This window comes from Camponotus vicinus, unplaced genomic scaffold (genome assembly GCF_025532165.1).
Source record: "Camponotus vicinus isolate PSW18456_S1 unplaced genomic scaffold, iyCamVici1.0 SCAF_13, whole genome shotgun sequence".
Lineage (NCBI taxonomy): Eukaryota > Metazoa > Arthropoda > Insecta > Hymenoptera > Formicidae > Camponotus > Camponotus vicinus.
The window spans coordinates 15,198,229-15,219,973 of NW_028141949.1; the positions used below are offsets into that span (position 1 = coordinate 15,198,229).

A 21,745-nucleotide genomic window follows, 5' to 3' on the forward strand; every position below is an offset into this window, starting at 1 on the left:
AATGAACTAAAACCTTTCTCAGGATTAGTAGATAGTTCTCACAGATTTGTCTAATATTATATAATTTATATATCTTCATAAAATAAAATAAAATATAATACATATAATTCTGCACTTTGTTAAAAAGCTATAAACATGATTTTCGTAAAGATTTTACGAATTTCTGATATAATTCGAGATATAAATAATGATAAATTAATAATGTATGTACAAAACTATTTAAATTTTTTACATGATTAAGTGTAATATACATATGAATTTAATCGTATACGTATATTCAATTCGTAATTGTATATGTATATTCAATAATATACATATAAATCTCAATTCTTTGAATTAATAATATCTATTAACAAATCAATCTCCTATTTCTTTATAACGTTCCTGAGTCTTTCGCCACATTGTCTGCTTCTTCTCCGTGTTAGAATCTAGCTCGATATTGGGAAAGTCTGCTTCACTCGATCCAATACCCGCTTTGTTGTAATTGCCTCTGATAGATACCTATAAAAAATATCGCAATTTCTTATTATAATTATAATATAAATCGCTTAATTTAATTTTAAATCGCTCTCATTAATTTTTCAGGCGGATTAAATATAGTTGCCAACGAGGAAATCATAGTTTCAGTTTTGCGCCAAGTTCTCTCTCCGCCAAAATCCAGTGAACCCGTCGCTCTATTTAGGCCAAGTGGCATCCCCGTCTACGCTCCAAACAAGACCGTATCTACTACCGTCGTTACTTGACTTACTTAGCACGAAGAAAAGAAGAGACAAAAAGACTCAAGTACGGTGGAAAACAATGAAAGGAAAAGGGTCGCTCTTTTTCTCAAAGTACTTTATCACAGTCTCATTAGCCGACAAATTTTCGCCCACGCATATACTTTGCTAATTACTTTATTCATTTTATATATCGCAAATTTCTCGATAGGAAATATGATTTAATCTCGCGCGCGATGGAATAGAAATTACTTGTTATTCTGCCCTTATAAACGAGAGAATCGCCTAAAGGAAACACTAAGAATTCATGCCGATGACAATCGTGCAACGACCGTAGAACACGTAAAGCGACCGCGGTCGTTACTCGATTGACGAGCTTGCGAGAGTCGAGGAGCGAAAAGGCTCAACTCGGGAGTTTCGCTTTCTCGCTCGATGATGCTAGCGATGATGCATCTGTCTGGACTGTCTAGACCACTTGCATATATATTATAACTCGCTCGCCGATTCGTTTTCTCTTCTCGTTCGCGGCCAATATCGCCAAAAAGAAAGAATCTTTTACGAGAATTGCGTTCATTATCGCTTTATTTCATGTCGGTTAACTTTAATTGTTTTCATTCTTGACAGTCATTAATCGACAGATATTTAGAAATATTTATCGGTTCAATTCAATCGACTAAAGGGCAATAGGATATCAAAGTCCAAAATTGAATGCAACTCGCGTTCTGGGTCGCTCAAGCAAAAAGTCAATTAGATTATTTATTATCGCGCCCGAATTAATGCTATTTCGAGATTATCAATCGAGACAATTATTAGCCTTACGGTTAACATAGCTGGATCGATGATATTAAAGAGAGAGACAGAGAAGGGTCTGCATGACGGAGTAAACTATGCTGAAAAGACGACCGTATAAGATATTCATTAAACAGCGTCTCCCGTCGGATGTCACCGTCGGATTACTAAATTATTTTGTCTAGTCTCAGCACCACACGACCTAGATTTCGTAAGTTTATTATAAGGAGGAGACTAAAATAGCTTCCAGCCTAGTAATAATGTCAGTCATCTCTCGCATATATTCACAGTTTCATTATTTATACGAGCCGAGATTGAAATAAAAATTGACTTTAATGGAAAATCTGCTTGAAACTCTGTTTACAGTCTTGCAAAAAAGCAAAAAAAGGAAAGAAAGACCGCGAATTGCCGAATCGAATAACGCATGTTAATACACGACAAAGTAGATTGACAGTCTCGTCTGACGCGAGGGCGAAAGCTAGGAGGGTAGAAAATAGGCAAATAGGCCACACCGGTTGACGTGTCGAACGACACAGCCGAGAGGAGGCAATGCACCGTGATTACCGATTAGATGGCGCAGACATGTCGCGACGTCTGCCTTCTTCCCCTCCCGCCCCTCTCTTCTCCCGCTTAATTCATCGTTCAACCCCAGACACGTTTAATGCATATGCGTACCCCGATTCGTCGAGATGCATCGATTGTGCGTGCGTATGCGTACGTGCGTGCGGCGCGCAAAACTCTATCGCGCACTCGGGCAAGGGGCAACGCGTCAATTGGCGGCCGCGAAAAAATCTAAGTGGCAGAGCATCGAGTGTCTCGCAGGAAGGATTGAAAACCTCGCGCGACCGACAACCGATGAACCGATGAACCGATGCAGTCGACGGCGGCGAATGCTCGATACCGATACACGCTCGATAAGATAGAGGAAGGAAATTCCTGGGTCGAGAACCCAGACACCGTGTGGTCGATCGTACGAACAAAACGGTGCCGACGTACAATAACATATTAGGAATTCGCGGGTTCTCTGACGCGACGGTGGTAGGGTACCAGACGGTCTGTGCCAGTTCGAAAGTTTGTCCCGGTTTACCCGTCTGGCATACCGGGAAGCGACGTGGACGCACGTGCGCCGCACCTTGACAGCTTGAATATGGGCTCCGGCGCGGAGACAGCATATTGGGTTCGAAACTTTGCTCGTTTACAACGCTGCCAGTGTGTCTGCCACCGCCGCCGTCGCCACCTCCTCCTTCCTTTTCCTCCTCTGTCTCCACCTCCGAATACATCGTCGACTGCACCGCGCCGCGACTCTCAAATAAACGTCAAGCTTCTCTTTCTCCCTCGGTCCCCTTTCTCTCTCTCGTATCCATTGTAATCGAAATGTTTCCGCGCGAAACGTACGCCCGGAGAAATGTACAATTCCATCGAGAAAAATTTATTTTAAATCGGCAGAAAATATCTTACGAGTCGATACTGGTCAGGATTAGATTAGAGTCCTCGTCAACTTAATTTAAAAAAAATTAAGTCGTTGAAAATGTTGGCGTAAAGCTTCTCTTTCTCCCTCGGTCCCCTTTCTCTCTCTCTCGTATCCATTGTAATCGGCAGAAAATATCTTACGAGTCGATGCTGGTCAGGATTAGATTAGAGTCCTCGTCAACTTAATTTAAAAAAAATTAAATCGATGAAAATGTTTAACCAAGTACACTTTGCATCATTTGGAACCTTTCATTTACTAAACTGCATGTTTACATACTAATTAGAAAATGCATCTGTGTGATTATTTTTATGATAGACTCTAGACTCTAAATTCTAAATTTCTCAAGATAAGCATCGAACACACAATTCATCAGCTCAATCTTGCAGGTTGATCTTTCATACATCGAGAGCAGATTCGATAAGAATTGTATTTTACATATTACATGTCTTTACTCTTATTGCAGAATGAAAACGGACGCGTGAGCGTATAATCTCGGAAGCAGCAACCGGAGAATCGGAAGTGAGAATCGGACAAAGTACGGTATAGGACGGGGCAGAGAGACCGTACGCTTAGCCCGATGAGATGTGGACGTAGAGATGCAGACGAGGTACACGAACAGAGGTTTATGCATACCGATCGTACGCATACATGGACGTCACACGTTCTAACCGCGCGCGAGCGTACCTCCCGCGATAATCCTGTGATGGATGTCTCTAGGTAGTCGGTAAGCCCTACCAGCCAGACTGTGTTCGGTATATCGGTGTGTTTACCCAGACGGAAGCCGTCTGGCGGCGATAGGGCAACCAACGTCTCCCGCGTGGTATGTATGGTCCATATACGTCGGATATACTCTCTATACTTAGCCATTAAAGTAACGCGTGAAATGACAAATCAACGCTTAATCAAACGAATCGTCGCTCGGTGATAAAAGACGACTCGCCGATCGGATATGCTATAATTACTTTGCATTCGAATCGGAAACCCAGATCCGATCCGATCCGATCGACGCGATTCGCGTTGATCGAGACGTATGCGTCTCGTCGAGCGCCGTCCCCGCTTGCTGTAATTAATAAATCTCTCATTGTACATATTTGTATGTCGATACCGGGACGATTATTCGGCCAACGTGTGCTGTGCGGGCATATACACACACCTCGTCTAGACCAATCGACCGCTCCTGACTGGATTGTATATTCCTAGCTAACTAACGTTATACGGACGCAAACCAATATACAAACAAACGTGCGCTTGTGTGCGGCAATGCCGACTGTTAAGCCGATACGTGCACCCGCCGCGTATACGGACCTCCTATGTATGCACAGAATTATGCACTCGCATCCGCTTCCTCCTGGCTGAGCTCTGGTTAATTTCGTTTACGTCTACACGCGTGTCTCTCCCTCGAGGGAATCCGATAGATCTCGCATTGCCTACGGAAAGTGCAGAATCTCTTCGCTACGATTCCGCACATATTCTTCGAGTCTCCAAAATTTTTGCAAGTTAAAACGGTTCAAAAATTATCTGTCGGTGTAAACATCTTTGTGTGATTTTCCTACAAATTTAGATACGACGACGTTAGTGACAGAGACAATTCTGCATTTCTGCATTTCTGAACAGGAATAATATTTGAAAGGAAATGTTTAGATTACATTTGAAATTTTCTTTGATTATGTGTACGAATTTATCACGCATCGTTTACGAGCATCATGTTCATTAAATGTATAATAGTTGCTTAATTTATCATAGATGCATCTTTGCATTTCAAGATTATGTCTAATTTTGCTCGAATGTCATCAATAAAGTGCTTTCAATTTTAGATGGAGTTCTCTCTTATCTATCCGATTTCTTCAGTTCTATCAGCGCTAAAAATAAAAAAAAGGAAACAAAAGAGATGAAAGAGAGAAAAGGAGATTTCTCTAAATAAAAAAGAACAAACGGATAACATGAGAGTAGAGAAAATTTTTTTCCTCAAGAAGACTCGCATAGAAAGAAGAAATAATTGTGAAAAACTAAAGGAGGTTAATAGAGAATAAGGAAAAAGCCGCCACTTTATCTATTTAGTATCTACGTTTAGTCAACGAACAAATAGTCCTTAGACAGTAGAGATGTTTGCGTTGGATTTATTTGTGAGACTATAGAGAGAGATTCCCACCTGTTGCCTTCTGAGTCTCTTCCGAACGTGCCACTACCAAGTTCACTTTTCTCTCTTTTCTATCTTCTAGTCTCCAAACTTTCCTCTCATTCTCTCTTTAGTCAGTTTCACATTTTTATCTTAATCTGTATCGTAAAGTTCATCGCTTCATCATTCGCTCCATCAAATTTCCTTTCTGATTATTACGCGAGATGATAGAAAGATATACAATATATTTGCATTTCCTATCTTAAAAGAGATATTTGAATTATTGTCGAAAATAATTAGAAAGCTAGGTAAACCAGTTGTGTGTTAAATTTTATGAGAAGTGTATATTGAATGTGATTCGTGAATATATTAATTATTTTTTACGACAGATGAAATAATCTTTCTCTGAATGATAAATGTAATCGATATTTAATCCAAACAAGATATATATATTCAATTTGTTTCGATCGTATCGAGAGTATTATCGAGAGAATACGTAGGAAATCAACTTGTTTACTGTTGTCTTTCGTTGGACCCGACTCGCAAATATTCGCGCGAGATGGGCGCGCGTTCTACTTTCTCCTTTTTTCTTAGCGCTGTTTTCGTTGTCGCCAAAGTAAAAGGGCGAATAAATAGACGGTAGAGAAGAGAATAAAAGGAAGGAACGAAAGGGAGATGGATGGCAACAACAAGTTATCGTAAAATAATCGAAGGCATGGGAATCAACATCTGCGATTTGCTCTTATTCGTTTGTCTACCTTGTTTTCGCGAGTAATGCATTCAAAACATTCTATTTTCATTTGGATTAAAGTTTAATATCATTTGCACAAACAAGTATATATATTATAAATTAATTAATTAATTAATTAAATATATATATTTTATACTATATTTAAAATATATTATTTAAAATATATTATATTTAAAATACAGTATAAAATATAATATAAAAAATATATATAATAGAAGATAAAAGCGCAATTTTTTCATTCATGTAGGCAATTTTTAACAAAAAAAAAATTTACACTAATATTAAAACCGTCAGATTTTACACGCTAAAAATTTTTTTATGCTCCGTTTAAAATATATTAAACATGTGTAAACGAAAAAGAGTAAAATCGCCAAATAACACGAAAATCGTGAAAAAAGGAATATCCTCGATGTCTATAAATGAATTGATTTCTTTCTCAGCCGTCTATCGTTTACAGGTTTGCCCCGAGCTCCAATGCGGACTTGTCGAAGCGATCGAAGGAAGGATAGACTGAATCTTCAGTGCATTCCTGCAGCCTCTACCTCTCTGCATTACGTAATAGCAAAACGACCTTGCGTTCCATCGTAACGCCCGAGAATAGCAGAGAACCACGTACATCTCGCGGTCAACTTCCGCCAAGTCCCTCTATTTCTCTCTCTTTCTTTTTTTTTTCCTTTCTTTCATCGCTATCATTGTTTTCGTCGGAAGAGAAAAGATGCGGCGAATAAATAGACGGCGCGGCAAGAAAGAAAATAAGCGGTGAGAAATAAAAGGTGAGCGGCAACAACAAGTTTTCGCGAGACACAATCCCGTGTGTCTCCGTTGTTTTCGCGCATGCAGTGCGCTTGCAAAACATGTCTCTCCATTCGAGATCAATGCCAGATATAACGTCTACAAAGAAATATAATTAAAGAGGAGTAAAGGGGTATAATATATTCAAGTTAAACCTAAGGCGGATTAATTAACTGATTCCATCTGATCTTGTCCTGCAGACTAAATTGTTTTGCGCAATTTTTCTCTCGACGAACAGTTTACATCCTTTAACATTACCTTATTTAGCAAGTTCCGTCTTATATACATATTGTGTTGATCGTATCGGTACATCGACGATTTACGTTTCCGCGGCAAAAAATCAGAGAGAGATATCTCTTTTATACACCACGATTTACGGAAGCAACGAAGAATCCTTATTATGTTAGCCAGCAACTTGAGATTATTTATCGCGTCATTAATCAGACGAGTTTTTCCCGCCAGTGAGAATTGTAAACCGCAAACAGATGCAATATGGAAATGGATGTAAATCGTAAAAGGAGGTGTACGCGCTCGCGTTGTATCCGTGAAATGGCAGTCGATATTCAGGGAAGTCCATAAAATGAAATCGTTGCAGTTTCCGGATGCAGTTTGCGATTATTTCACGGTCCGAGTGTTCGCTACAAACATTGATTGCGGTTTATGTATATAAAGTATATTCAAAAAGATCGTAATATTACACGACTATGAGAAATCAGACGAGAAAGAGGAATGCAACTTTGCAATCTCGTTATCTACTCCATCATTTCATTGAGAATTTTCAGACTAGTCGCTAATTTTATTTTATGTATTTTTTTTTAATTTAAATGCGATTTTTACGATTGGCAAGTGATACAATGAGGTGATCGCAACAACAAATAAATGTATTTCGTGGGAGATGGCAAAGCGCACCTTTGTAATCCGTAATCGTACGCACTCGTCGGCCGGTAAAGCACTCAGATAAATGAATCCGCCGAGATTTTAGCCCCGTTAAAGTACAGCATGGCCTTGCGTACGCAGAGGCCACGTAACGTAGTCCTCTTCCGCGACGCTTTTATATCTCGCGGTTTACTGGCAATCGCCATTCGCGGACTTTACAATGTGTCTGGTTTACGGGCTCTCAACCGTCTCAACGAGTGTCTCCTTTCCGTTTCTCGGCTCCTCTCTTTCTCCGTCTCTGTCGTTTACGATATAGGTCACATCTCCGTGAAACGCACTCGAGGCTGCAACTCTCTGCGTGAGCGGCGCGCGTAAAGACGACGGTGATGTAAAAACGAATCCAATGTAAAAGCGAAATGGCTGTCTACGATGGCAATGCAACGGTGAACGTCAATACGCTAGATAAGATCAGCGAACGAGAGTGATCTCGAATCTTATTCCGACGAGCGAGTTTTTTTCTTCTGCAAGATTCCTTTCCTTCCTCAAGGCGCGATATTAGCAAAAAATTAAAAGCTCGAAAATAAACTGAATTTAGTTCTTACAATCGTGAAGAAATAAAAAAAATATAGCCGGATCAGATATTTTGTGGATCGAGATTTTAAACACAAACTAATTTTATACAAAGAGAAAGGAGAGAAAAAAAATGCAAATAATAGACTAAAATATCGATGATATATAATTTAAAGTCCACTCTTGGAGAGTTTACTCGTCGATTAAAAAAAGATTCAGCTTTATTAATATCCTTAGTTTTTAAATAAATGACATTTCCGTCACGTGCGTGATCAGAATTTATTTCAAGACTAATATTCTCGTGTTTTGTGCGTACTATCATTACGTCTAATTGTATTAAAAAAAAAAAAGATTGTTAGCCCCAACGAACGTCTACAAGCTATATAATATACAAGGTATATCCCACTGTCCTAAAGTGGTAGTGTTTTACGAGCAAAACCTAGCGGGAAAACATTACGTCTGATGAACGCGAGGTTGAACGTATGTTAAAGGAATTCTTACCAAAGAAAAAAAACGGGACGTTTCGTAGAGGCAAAACAGTAAAACGCCAGATGATATGATGATGAAGACAGATGTGCGCGAGCGAGATGTAATCCGTTAAATACGATACGTATATATACATAATTAAAATTAAGATGCGATTCTCCTATCGATAATGAAAATCTCCTATTTCGACAATTAAAGTTTCGAATACAAACGCACGCTTTCGTTCAACACTTTTCTTCCAATCTCGCGTTATACACATTTGTTTATTTAAAAGAAAATCAAAGAGAGATCCCCATGGGAACCATGCTACGTAGAAAATACAGCCTGCGTCTAACAGCGACGATGCTTTACGAGCAAAAAGCGCGAGCGGCTCTCTATATCTAGCGGAAGCAACGGTTAGAACGGCGGGGACAAATTTGACAAAAAAGACGGAACGAGGAGGGCGGGAGGGAGGAGGGAGAGAGAGAGAGAGAGAGCAGGCTGGGACAACAGGACGAGCAAATGGGTGGTGAGGCGACAGTGGACAGAAGTACAGACGAGAGAAAATAACAGTCCCCTTATATCCCACCCTTTAATCCTTTTACGCGCACAAGCACCACCGCCGACTGTATGCAATGGGGCATACGATGCGTCTAGACAAAATAATGATTTGGATTTCAATACATTTGCATTCATTACCCCCCTCCCCCTCTCCTCCTCCCCCCTCCTCCTCCGCCGGGGTACCCACCCGCGATCCGGGCGGTCTCTTCTTTCGCCATTCCGCATTTCGCAGAGTTACGCTCGTTATCATACGAATGCTCTGCTCCGCAGCGACGCCGCTCGTTTCGTTCGCCGTCGAAATGCGACACGAACGGACGGGGGCAACCCAGGATCCAGATCGGCGCGATGCGACCAAAGATAGGGGAGAAAGGGGGGAGAGATCACGGATTTCCCGCGATCGCTCGGCTAATGAGTCGAGTGTGTGTGCGCGTCTGTGTGTGTGTGTGTGTGTGTGTCGGCTCTTCTTCCCTTGACGAATTTTTTTCCTCTTTCAACACACATGCGCGTCGCGAGTCTAGTCCGGATCGTATTAAATTAGAAGTACTTGATGCGCTATTTTGAAGTAGACTAACAATCGGCTATCCTTTCCTTTATGAGCACTTGTTATGTAATACGCAAGCTACCTATATTTGCCGTCATCTTTTTTATATTAGTAATCAATTCAATGATGAGTTTCTGAGATAAATGGTGGTGATTTTTCGCGGGATAAAAATTATTAAGCTTAGATTAAGAAGAACACTCACGGGTTCCGTTATTCCGTCTCCGTCTTTGCCTAAGGAGTGACCTTCGGACCAACCCATTTTCGAAAGTATTTTGAATCCTTTGTTATCCTTCGCGATCGATCTGATTGAATAAATATCTGCGTTAGAACTTTGGAATATTTATGCAAGACGCGTTTATCTTTTTATCTAAATATTATAATGTACTTACGTGTGAACAGAAGTCTGTTCTGTTTTAACACGATGATGCGAGGAACCTACATGCTGTCTCCTAGCTTGCGCTCTATCTTGATAACCCGAGGCCAATTGACTAGATACGATATTATCTTTTACAAATCCAAACTTGTGTTTCAGACGTCGTAATTCTTCTTTGTGAAGTTCCTTCTTGGAAGCTTTATTTTCATCGAGACTGATATTTTGTTGCACGAGACCTGGCTCGCAATGACCGCACGTTTCATTTCCGTTATGAATATGGCACAACAGTTTTGTCCCGCCAACTTTTATAACTGAGCCATGCTTTATCTCATGAGCTTCGGATTCTTGTTTAGCTACTGATAATCTCTTGCCATCCAAAAATGTACCATTTCTTGAACCAGAGTCTATTATACGGTATTGTTTCTTAGTTTCATCATATATAAAACGTGCGTGATGCTGTAAATATATGTACAATATAAATTATTATTATTATAAATACAATGTATTATATGTATACAAATTATATGTAAATTAAATGTATTATATGTATACAAATTATATGTATATTATATGTATATGTAATTATATGTATACAAATATACATTAATATATAATATATTATTATAATATATTATACCTTGCTAACATTTATATCAGGTACTAGTACCGAATGATCTCCTTCTCGACCTAATGTACCTCCTATACATGTCACGAGAAAAAGGGAGCCTACTTTTAATTTTGGTAAATCTGTTTCCTTTGTAATAATCCTTATACATGGTGGATAACTTTTTGCTAAATCTGAAATAAAAAATAATTTATCTAGCTGCATAGAAGACTTTTCTTTTGAATTCTATGATAAAACTTATTTGATGAAATTAGCAATGGAAAATCCAACAAAATTTCCGTAGCAAACTGCATTCTTACAATAATTGGAGAAAAACGATATTTGAAACAATAATTGAAAACTATGTAAAATACTATTTCATCAGTCTTTTTCACATAAATCATAATATATATTAAAATTATATCAATATTTCGAAATAAATACTATTAAATTAAAAAATGTGTAATGTATACATTATAATGTTATATAAACAAATGTAAAGTTAAAATTTATATTATTAATCTTTAGAGAGAGAGAGAAAGCGAGAGAGAGAGAGTGTGTGTGTGTGTGTACCTTGTAACAAATAATTGAGAAATAACGAAATTTATAAACTAAAAACTAAAATAAACCTGATTCTTCTTCATAGTCGCTTTCACTATTAGTAGATATATCAGGAGATATTTCATCAGAAATATCGTCTTTCTCGCTTTCTGAGCATTCACCCTCCTCAGGCTCTTTATCTTTCGAATCTTCTTCGCTTATAATTTTTCGTTTTTTTACATCATCCTACAAGAGAGACATATATATATATTAAAAGCATAATATAGTTATACCTAAGGCTTGTTTTCTGTATTTGTTGATTGTTATATCTGACAGGCCTTTTGTTAATTCATCTATTTTGTCTAAAACCTGTAAATGAAAACAATATATTAAATATTTTTTTTACAAGAAAATGAGTAGGGACACATGCATAGAATTAAAATTTTGTAAGTTTACAATTAACAACCTTATCTGTTTTCCCAGTTTTTCTTTCTTCTTTCTTTTGGGAAATGGGAAGCTGCACAGTAGTATCCTTATTTACACAAACTTGACTGTGGAATTGATAGGTATTACTAGCCTCATCATAGTAGTAATATATCCCAGTATTTCCATCATAATACAGACCTTGGCTCTACAAAATAGTATTTTTTTTGTGTTTATATATTTACAAGAAAAATATTACAATATATCAGGGATGTAATATAATATATAATATATTATAATACATACTGTGTCATAATAGTATCCAGTATTATAATCATAATACATTCCTGATGTTTCCTCGTAAACAAAACCGCTTTGTAATAAAGCTGATTCTGCTACTTGCTTTACTTGATCTACTATACTAGATGATTTAACATCATTACTAATATTCCAGTCTTGCAATAATGATTTATCAAGATTAAGCGGATCTGTCTGAGTCCCACAGTCTACAAATGTTTTTGCAGAAAGCAAATTTTGATGTTTCTACAATAAGTAATCATAATTTATATTGAAGATGTATTAAAAAATTTATATTGATGTATATACATATAACGAATGTAAAGTTTACACATCACATATCAATAATATTTTAGATATCTTATCAAAAATATATACCTTTTCATCGAGTTTGTTTCGTAATTTATTAATTTTCTTGCGCTGCTTCTTAATATGGTTACGTAGCTTACATATAAATTTTAAGATGTGAGGCAAATTACATAATTCTTCTGTGAAATCTTCTTCAAAGTCTGATACAATTTCTCCTTCTTCACTTTCACTATGCATCACACGTACATCCATACTTTGTTTACAAAAAGCACAATGTATGTGTGCACAATAATAAGGTAAAATTTCACTAATCTGCTACTCTATTGTAGGGTGTAATGAGAGAATTAAGATATATATTTATTTACCACCTTTGCGAATTTAATTACTTTGTTACATTCAAGAACATTTAGCTTTGTACAAAGAAAATAAATCTCTTGAATTATTCTTATAGCCATATCACACGTATATTTTGACATGCTCCAAGAAGAAAAGAGACGCAAGTTTCTGCTAGATGGAGTTTGGAGAGCTTTGTTGATATCCACTAAGCAGGTTTAAATCTCTACTAGAGTTTGAATCTTCACTAATCAAGGTTCGAGTCTTTACTAAACATGTTTTGAATCTTGGTTCCAGGCAGAGTTTAAATCTCACCTAAGTAATCATTGTGTAAATGTAAACTATAGCAAATTTAAGAATAATTTGTAAAATAATTGCCTTTTTAAATTGCAAAATGAACATAAAACTGGCTTTTATATGAGTATGTTTTTTATTGTACGCAGTGCTGACACCTGGAAACAGCTGTTCGTTAACACCCCTTACGCCCCCAATCGTCCACCAACCATCATGGTCGTTCCCAGGTTGATGTAGCCGTCGAAAATGACATTTGTTAGATGAAAGAGATTAAACTTGTGTGCCTATACAAGTACCATCCATTCGAAGAAAAATCAGCGGCAAGGACAACGCAGTTAAAGCTCACATTTCTTCCCTATGTCTGTTCCTCGAAATGCCGATCGTGTAATTTTGTAATACGCGAATGTTATCCTACGCCTCTTGTCTTGTGCAAGTGGTATTCAGCGGTTTATTAAAACTCTGTTCAAACTGGTGCTGCATCCACGAGAAATGAAACAATGATGCCGATAAAGGACAATCAAGATGTGGCATGCTTTTTAGTTACCAAGCACTCTACATGGAAGGGGAAGTAAGTGCGCGTTTTTCTCATAATTAATAAATAGTCTGATGTGTGTCTGTAATTGAATTTTAAACTTGTTTGAACTGGATTTTTAAACATGTAAATACATTAAATAAATCTCGTAATAATTTGATGTATAATATTCTTACATTAAACAAAAAATATTGTATACAGCTTTTATTAAAAATATTTCCTTCTCATTCATACAATAAAACCTTTAACGATATTAGATACTATGAGTCTTTTTTATATCAATACTGTTTTTATTTATACTTATATTTTTAATTTATGCTTATATTTAAATAATATATTTTAGATACAAACGTATTTTCTCCATTGGTTCCATGGGAATAACAACATACAATCCTGGCACATTAGAAGTCACAAACAGATGGGAGTATTCCGATTTCATAAATGTACAGCCAGTAAATAAAAGTCAATTAGGCTCCCATGAATTTATCATAACTGTACGTAAGGAGCGGAAAAATGATACCATGAAGTTTAGCTCTGAACATAGATCGCACCTGCTGACGGAAGCACTTAAATACAGAAACCAATTTGAAAAATCTAAGGAAATCTTGGTAAGTTTATGTTATTCTACTCTTTCTTCCTTTCTCTGTTCTCTGTATGTTCTGATAAATAAATTTAATAGATCTTTATGATAAAACTTATCATATTACACTGAGATTAATTATTCCTTTCTTAATTGATTATTTATAAAATTATTGCAAAATTATCTCTTATTAATTAGGATTATGAAACATTATTGTATATAAAGGAATTTATACAAAACAAAAGAGAAAAAGAATTACTAACTGTACATAACATACAATTTTGCATATACAACATTAATAAAATAACTTTTATATTTGTAGAGATATCAAGCTTATAAACATCATTGGTCTGATACAAGATTACCCATTGTATTAGAAATAACACCATATAGTCTTGATCAATTGGATCCTGCGACAAATATGGTGTTAGCTAGCTATTGTTATAAAGATTTTGAAGGGCTTCTGACAATGAAAGATTACCCCAATGGATTTGTGATTGTATGCGGTGGGTTTGGTCGTCTACATCTTTTTGCTTCTACCCATATGGAAGAGATAAAGAAAAGATTGCAAGAAGCTGCACTAAATAATTTAGGCATTAATATAAAAATGTTGAAGGAGCCTATAAAACTCGACGACTTTATTGCTCAAAGATTAGGAAAGTTTAGCGGCGATGAGCATATAACGAGCGTTTCGGAATTTAATGTACACAAAATCTCCTCCAGGCATTTGGATCCACAAAGAAGAACGCTTTGTCTTTCCGACACCTGCCTATTGGAAAGAGATCCTCAAACATATAATATTTGTACTCTTAGACCATTATCGGACATTTTTACCTTGATTCGTGATAACGATAATCCTCAACTGTTTACCATACAATATCTTAATGGTCAAACGCGCAGTTATACTGCAACGAATAGAGATTCCTTATTAGCATCTTTACTAGATGGTGTAAGAGCATCTGGTAATAGAGATGTGCATGTAAAGATGTATCCTATAGCCAGAGGTAAAAGACTCGGACCTTTCAATCTATCTGTTGATGAAGAGGTCGAAACGACGCATGTTAAATTTCTTCAACAACCACCTGGGGGACGTACGTTTGCTGAAATTCTGGACAGATTTAATGCAAATATACCATATAGTGGTCTTAATTATTCCACTACTCAAGATGTAAGATAAAATATTTCTTTAATCAATACTATATTTATGAGATTATAAATAAGAAAGTATAGTGTGAATATAAAAGCTTGTACAGTACATTGAAGCGGTTAAAGTACATTAATTGAGTGGGTTTAAAATATTTTTGAAACTTTATAGCCGAGAATTGTAAATATTTATTTCTATCTCTTATAAAATTTCCATTAAAATGTGTGTACATATAAAAACTATAAATCTATCTTTTAGCCTTTCTTTCTTTTTTATTGCGTTTTGTTAAAAACTATAAAGTTTCAAAAGTAGAAATATTTGCATAGATATATAGATAATGTATATCAAGAGACACATGGGACACATTTTCTGTTTATCCAGGAAGTTGTACCGCTTGAATGGACTGTAACAACGTTACAACTCCAAGTACATCGTATCACAAATAATTACTTACAGGGAATCTTTACTGAAAATAAAGACAAGATTATCCTTGGAGCTTTGAATACTTTAATCAGCAAAGATTTGGAAACAAACAGCGAGATCGAGGCACAATTTCATGCACTACGAAGATTGGTGGCTAATAAGATTGGCTTTGCTGCATTTACAACACTTTCTGGTTTTAGAGAAGCTGTTGGCACAAAAGTTGTAAAGGCTTTAAAGAAACAAAATTCTGGTGTAACACAAGCTGCCATAGATTGTATTTGTGCTCTGATGCAGCCTATGCATGATGATTGTGATTTAAGACAAGAACAATTGAACAAAAGTAGCTTGCTCAGCAGTAATAAATTTTTAGAAAGTTTGCTCGAAATGTGGGTTAATCACATTGTAAGTATTTCAAGTACTATATTTAATATTAAACACACATTTATTCTTATTATATTTAAAAGATCAGGTTGTTTGAAGTCTATTTGAAAAATTTTTATATGAATGCTTTATACAACTTATGTAGCTGCTTCAGCTTATTTTTTTATCTCAAATGATTTTATGATGTACATCTTCTCATCATTAAGATGTCTAGCATCTTGATGAAAAAGATATACACTATAAATTATTCAGACTATTTATTAAACTAAATATTGAAATGTTTTACCAATAAAAGTATTTCTTTGTTAATATTACAGAATCATGGCACAGGTGCATTGGTAGTCTCTGCTATGCTCGATCTTTTAACATTCGCCCTGTGTGTACCATACAGTGAAACGACTGATGGTAAACATTTTGACAATCTTTTAGAAATGGTTGCTACAAGAGGCAGATCTCTGTTTAAATTATTTCAACATCCTTCACTGGCTGTGGTCAAAGGTGCTGGATTAATAATGCGTGCTATCATTGAAGAAGGTGCACCAGAAGTAGCAGCAAAAATGCAAGAATTGGCACTCGCGGAAGGGGCTCTACCAAGACATTTGTTAAATAGTTTATTTACTGTTGGTAGTGATAGTAGACTCTTAACGCATCGACAATTATGCCGACATCTAGTAGGTTTATGGGTCACGGGACATCCCACAGCTATGGGATTATTGAAACGAATTATGGTGAGTTGATTATATTATCTTCAATTTATATAAGAGATGTGTTACTTATATAGATGTGTATTATATGTATATGTTTATATAAAATAATAATAATATAGGCAAATTGCGCTCCCCATAAAAGATATTTGAGATATATTTGCTATAATGTGGAACTACTGCTTTATTTGTAGCCAGTCGGCTTGTTGAATTATTTGGATTCTGATGAAAAGGTACCAGAGTCATTTCTTGAAGAAGAGAGATTGAACAACCGTGACAATTTAAAAATAGCAATAGATCATGCATCTAGAAATAAAAAGAGCCCACAATGGATTGCTATCGAACGTCAGATGCGAGTAGTTGAAAAGCATGTAGAAAATGCTCTACAGCATTGGGGTGCTCGTATTGGAATAGAGCGAAGAGAAAAAATTAAAGAGCGTCCGATAGTCTTGAGAAAACGTCGAGAGAGAATTAAATCTGAAGCAAATTGGAAATTATTCTATTATAAATTTAATCAAAATCATGCACTGCCAAACTTGATTTGGAATCATAAAACAAGAGAAGAGTTGAGAATAGCGCTGGAAAATGAGATACGTGCGTTTACTTTGGATAAAGATTTGGCTGGTGGAACTTTGATTGCATGGAATCATAGAGAATTTGAGGTACAATATCAATGTCTCTCGGATGAAGTTAAAATTGGAGATTACTATTTGAGGCTTTTGTTAGAAAAAGATAGTCCAGACAGCCCGATAAGAAAATCGTAAGTACATATGTTTGTAATTTTTTTTTACATACATTTAATGAAAATCATTATAATCAGTTAATATAAAGCACATATTGATGGAATCAATTTAACAACTTTGTGTGAATCTAAAGATGAAGAATGGGTGTAAGATAAAAATATGTCAATGGTAAAAAATATTAGTGTTGCAAGAAATAATTACAAGATATATAATTAAATAAAAAAAAACCTTGTTTATTGTGCTTGATATTAATTTCTTATACCAAATTTTTTAGCCATAATTTGTAATAATAGATTTTTTTATTTTTAATTACAGATACGAGTTTTTTAATGATTTATATCATAGATTTTTATTGACTGCGAAAATCGAAATGAAGTGCCTTTGCTTGCAAGCAATGACGATAGTGTACGGTCGGTATTACGAGGACATTGGTCCATTCTCAGATACGAAATATATATTGGGAATGTTGGAGCGCTGCTTAGATAGAACGGAACGCGATAGACTAGTTATGTTCGTAAATAAGCTCATATTGCATAGACGAAATGTCAAGGATATAATGGATCAAAACGGAGTACGAACTTTGGTCGATTTATTGACATTAGCACATTTACATACTTCTCGAGCAGTTGTGCCAGCGCAAACTAATGTGATAGAGGCAGGCCCGCAGCAAGAACGAATGGAAAAGGAATGGTATTATAATAACGGAGACCAACGTGAAGGACCGATAAGCTTAAGAGATCTAAAAGAATTGTATAGTTCGAATCATGTGACTTATAAGACAAAAGTTTGGGCACAGGGATTAGATGGATGGAAAACAATTTCGCAAGTGCCGCAATTAAAATGGAGTCTCGTTGCGAAAGGAACTCCCGTAATAAATGAAAGTGAATTGGCTAATTTAATCTTGAATATCTTAATTAAGATGTGCGAATATTTTCCAAGTAGAGACGCCGATGATGCGGTGATCAGACCGTTACCACGCGTGAAGCGATTATTATCCGACCTTCAGTACCTGCCACATATTGTACAGCTTTTGCTAACGTTTGATCCGATTCTAGTTGAAAGAGTCGCCACGTTGTTATGTGAAATAATGCGAGATAACGCGGATGTATCGAAGATTTATCTTACCGGCGTATTTTATTTTATCTTAATGTATACTGGTTCCAATGTCTTACCAATCGCAAGGTTTTTACAGCTTACGCATACAAAACAAGCCTTTAGGAATGACGATGTAAGTTTATTTTTTTATAGTATTTTAATATATGAATTATAGAGATATAATGTTGTTATATTCTTTAGAACACCTCTTCAGATATTATGCAACGAAGTATTCTCGGTCAACTATTACCCGATGCAATGGTGAGTTATTTGGAAAATCATGGGGCGGAGAAATTTGCGCAGATATTTCTCGGAGATTACGATACGCCGGAAGCAATTTGGAACGCGGAGATGCGACGAATGCTTATTGAAAAAATTGCTGCGCATATCGCAGATTTTAGCCCCAAGTTACGAAGTCATACCATGGCCAGGTATCAGTACATCGCTATACCTGCTATAAGATATCCGCAATTGGAGAATGAATTGTTCTGCCAGATATTCTATCTCAGACATCTTTGTGATACCATTAAATTTCCACAGTGGCCTATTCCAGAACCCGTAAGTTTAGACAATAGTTGACTATTTCTTATACTACATTAAGCAATACTCTTTATATAATATTAACTTATGTGTGTAAATATTTAATTAGGTACAATTATTAAAAGATGTATTAGACGCATGGAAGAAAGAAGTGGAAAAGAAACCACCTTTGATGACTGTGGATGAAGCTTACAAGCAACTCGGGTTATCTGTTGGAAAACAACATGACGGAGCGATCGTTAGAAAAGCATTTTATAAATTAGCTCAAATGTATCATCCCGACAAGAATCCTGAGGGGAGAGTAAGTTTATTTAGATTTATCCTGTGTATTGTATTTTGTTTTATATAGAACACTTATTGAGTTTGTTAAAACATATTCATTTGGTAATTTTAGGATAAATTCGAGGCTGTTAGTCAGGCGTACGAATTTTTATGCAGTCGCAGTTGTTGGTCGACTACTGGTCCTAATCCTGACAACATTGTTTTGATTCTAAGAACTCAGAGCATACTTTTTCATAGATATACGGATGAACTTAGACCTTACAAGTACGCCGGTTATCCTCAGCTAATCAAGACGATTAAGCTAGAGACAGACGACGAACGATTATTTTCCAAATCTGCCCCATTACTAGCAGCTGCGAGCGAACTCGCATATCATACGGTGCATTGTTCAGCCTTAAATGCCGAAGAATTGCGAAGAGAGAGTGGTTTAGACGTATTATTGGAAGCATATACGCGATGCGTGTCTGTCTTGAGCAACTCGAGTAAACCCACCGACGTAGCGGTGCAAGTTTGTATGCATATCACTAGATGTTTCGCTGTTGCTGGATCGTTCCGAGGATGTAGAGATAAGATAATTGAATTGCCGCAACTCGTAAAAGACCTTTGCAGAATATTGCACTTTAAGGTATTTGTAAAAGTATTTTTACAATTAAAAAATTACTTTTTATTTAATCTGTTTGTAAAAATATATTTTAACTTTGATTTCCCTATTTTCCTTTACAGCATTTAACAAAATTATGTGCGGTTGTCACGGAATGTATTTCATCTCTCGCTACAGATAGTATATTACAAATGCAATTATTACAATCTGGTGCTTTGTGGGATCTGTTGCTCTTTATGTTTAACTATGATTACACGTTAGAGGAAGGTGGCGTGGAAAGAAATCAGGATGAGAATCGTCAAGAAGTGGCCAATAATTTAGCTAAATTGGCAGTTCGCGCTTGCGCTAGGTTAGGCGGTTACATGAAGGGAGAAAACGAGACGCCTGTTAATCCCGTTACCGTTGCTGCCCTAGAAAACTTGTTAACGCCCTATCTAGCACGTCAGCTCGTTAAAGATAAACCTGAAGAGATTTTAAAAATATTAAATTCTAATTGTTCAAATCCATACTTAATCTGGGACAATGGAACCAGAGCGGAATTAAATGAATATTTAGAAGCGAAACAGCAAGAGAGATTAAATAATAGCGATAACTTTGAACATGATTTTAGCGATTTCAAATATACTGCTCATGCCGATGAATTAGTAATCGGTGAAATATTTGTGAAAGTATATAATGAACAACCAGTTTATCCAATTGAGGTAAATTTTATAAATAGGATTATAGAATATAGAGAACTTTACACAATTAGTTTAGAATAACTTCCAGGTCGATGATAAAAGTAATTTAAAAGAGCTATTTGATTTTCAGAACCCAAAAAGTTTTACGATAAATTTGCTCGAATTTTTATTATTGTCTTCAGAATACTTGACATCTTTAGGAAGTATTCCTCAAAGTAAAAAAGATCAAGAGAAGTTGGAACACATTGTTATGGCGCTTAGAGCACTGAATAATGTTATCAAAAATAATCCTGGAATTGAATTGCAGTGTATGGGACATTTTAAATTGCTATTTGGACTTTTGAATTGTAATAACTTTAAATTAATTCAAAAGAGCGCTCTAGAAATAATCAGTAATGTTACAAAAAATCAGGAATGTGTTGATGACATAGCCGCGAATGAAGTTGTAGTGCATTTATTGTTATGTTTGCACAGCCTAAAGGAATGTCAGCTTCTTGCGTTAGAAACTTTATATGCACTGATGAGTTCTACTAAAATCGTAAAAGATGCAATAGCAAAAGGTTTGTAAAAGATAGCGTTGAATTTCAATATAATTCCGATCTAATGTATTTGTAATATTTTTCAGGAGCTGTTGTATACATTCTCGATCTGTTTTGTAATTCGAGTAATGTTCAAATAAGAGAAGCAGCTGCTGAGTTACTCGCGAAAATGTCATCCGACAAATTAGCCGGACCAAAAGTTAAACTTGATTTATCGAAATTTTTGCCGAGATTATTCAGCGAAGCTATTCGCGATGCACCCAAACAATGTGTACACATGTTTGAAACGAAGCATGAAAATCCTGAATTGATATGGGACGATGATGCAAAAGCTAGAGTAGCGAGAATTATTGCCGAATTAAAAGACGAGTAAGCTTTACAAAAACTGCAATATATCTTGTTCTCATTTCTTTCATTCGTTTTTTTTACAAAGTAAAATTAATTTTATTTTTTATCTTTTAGATACCATGCGTTACAGAGACGGAACCCTAATGCCATATTAAAGTTACCTGATACACAGAATAATATCGACATCGCGACCAACGAACCTGTCGTAGGTGGGGTATATCTTAGATTATTCATAGCCAGTCCTGCTTGGGCACTTAGGAAACCAAAAGAATTCTTAAGTGAATTGATGGATACCACACTAATGCTGATGTCCAAGGAAAAGACTGATGTAA

General features: G+C 36.1%; 3 protein-coding genes across 21 annotated transcripts in view; 2 read left to right on the top strand and 1 right to left on the bottom strand.

The window, feature by feature from the left end:
- LOC145963876 (uncharacterized) overlaps positions 1-10,652 on the top strand; it is a 56,069-nt gene extending 45,417 nt beyond the window's left edge. For 9 of the 17 annotated variants that reach the window (XR_014436276.1, XR_014436278.1, XR_014436275.1 and 6 more), the window contains 2 exons: positions 586-830; positions 3,440-10,652. The gene's annotated coding sequence lies outside the window, so the exon portion shown is untranslated. The remainder of the gene's footprint in view (positions 1-585; positions 831-3,439) is intronic. The other 8 variants (XR_014436289.1, XR_014436290.1, XR_014436281.1 and 5 more) reach the window with 7 other exon arrangements.
- Positions 1-12,793, bottom strand: LOC145963874 (angiogenic factor with G patch and FHA domains 1). 2 transcript variants are annotated; one of them, XM_083086160.1, is made up of 8 exons: positions 12,264-12,793; positions 11,895-12,131; positions 11,632-11,796; positions 11,459-11,534; positions 10,659-10,819; positions 10,038-10,477; positions 9,851-9,950; positions 1-501 (listed from the first exon to the last, which is right to left on the bottom strand). In XM_083086160.1, exons 1-8 carry the CDS (start codon positions 12,444-12,446, stop codon positions 358-360), a joined length of 1,506 nt encoding a protein of 501 aa, XP_082942286.1. In that variant the 5' UTR covers positions 12,447-12,793; the 3' UTR covers positions 1-357. The 2 variants fall into 2 exon arrangements, with proteins under 2 accessions (XP_082942286.1, XP_082942285.1); XM_083086159.1 differs by lacking the exon at positions 11,459-11,534 and adding an exon at positions 11,255-11,411 and having other exon boundaries at positions 2-501; positions 12,264-12,779.
- Rme-8 (receptor mediated endocytosis 8) overlaps positions 12,790-21,745 on the top strand; it is an 11,530-nt gene continuing 2,574 nt past the window's right edge. Inside the window, exons 1-15 of one of the 2 annotated variants that reach the window (XM_083086150.1) lie at positions 12,790-12,863; positions 12,971-13,389; positions 13,697-13,961; positions 14,256-15,101; positions 15,534-15,902; positions 16,199-16,609; positions 16,780-17,345; positions 17,644-18,556; positions 18,625-18,981; positions 19,073-19,264; positions 19,358-19,870; positions 19,969-20,547; positions 20,657-21,086; positions 21,152-21,434; positions 21,528-21,741. In XM_083086150.1, the coding sequence (XP_082942276.1) occupies positions 13,319-13,389; positions 13,697-13,961; positions 14,256-15,101; positions 15,534-15,902; positions 16,199-16,609; positions 16,780-17,345; positions 17,644-18,556; positions 18,625-18,981; positions 19,073-19,264; positions 19,358-19,870; positions 19,969-20,547; positions 20,657-21,086; positions 21,152-21,434; positions 21,528-21,741 (6,009 nt within the window). In that variant the 5' untranslated portion in view covers positions 12,790-12,863; positions 12,971-13,318. Of the gene's footprint in view, positions 12,864-12,970; positions 13,390-13,696; positions 13,962-14,255; positions 15,102-15,458; positions 15,903-16,198; positions 16,610-16,779; positions 17,346-17,643; positions 18,557-18,624; positions 18,982-19,072; positions 19,265-19,357; positions 19,871-19,968; positions 20,548-20,656; positions 21,087-21,151; positions 21,435-21,527; positions 21,742-21,745 lie in introns of both variants that reach the window. The other variant, XM_083086149.1, reaches the window with a different exon arrangement.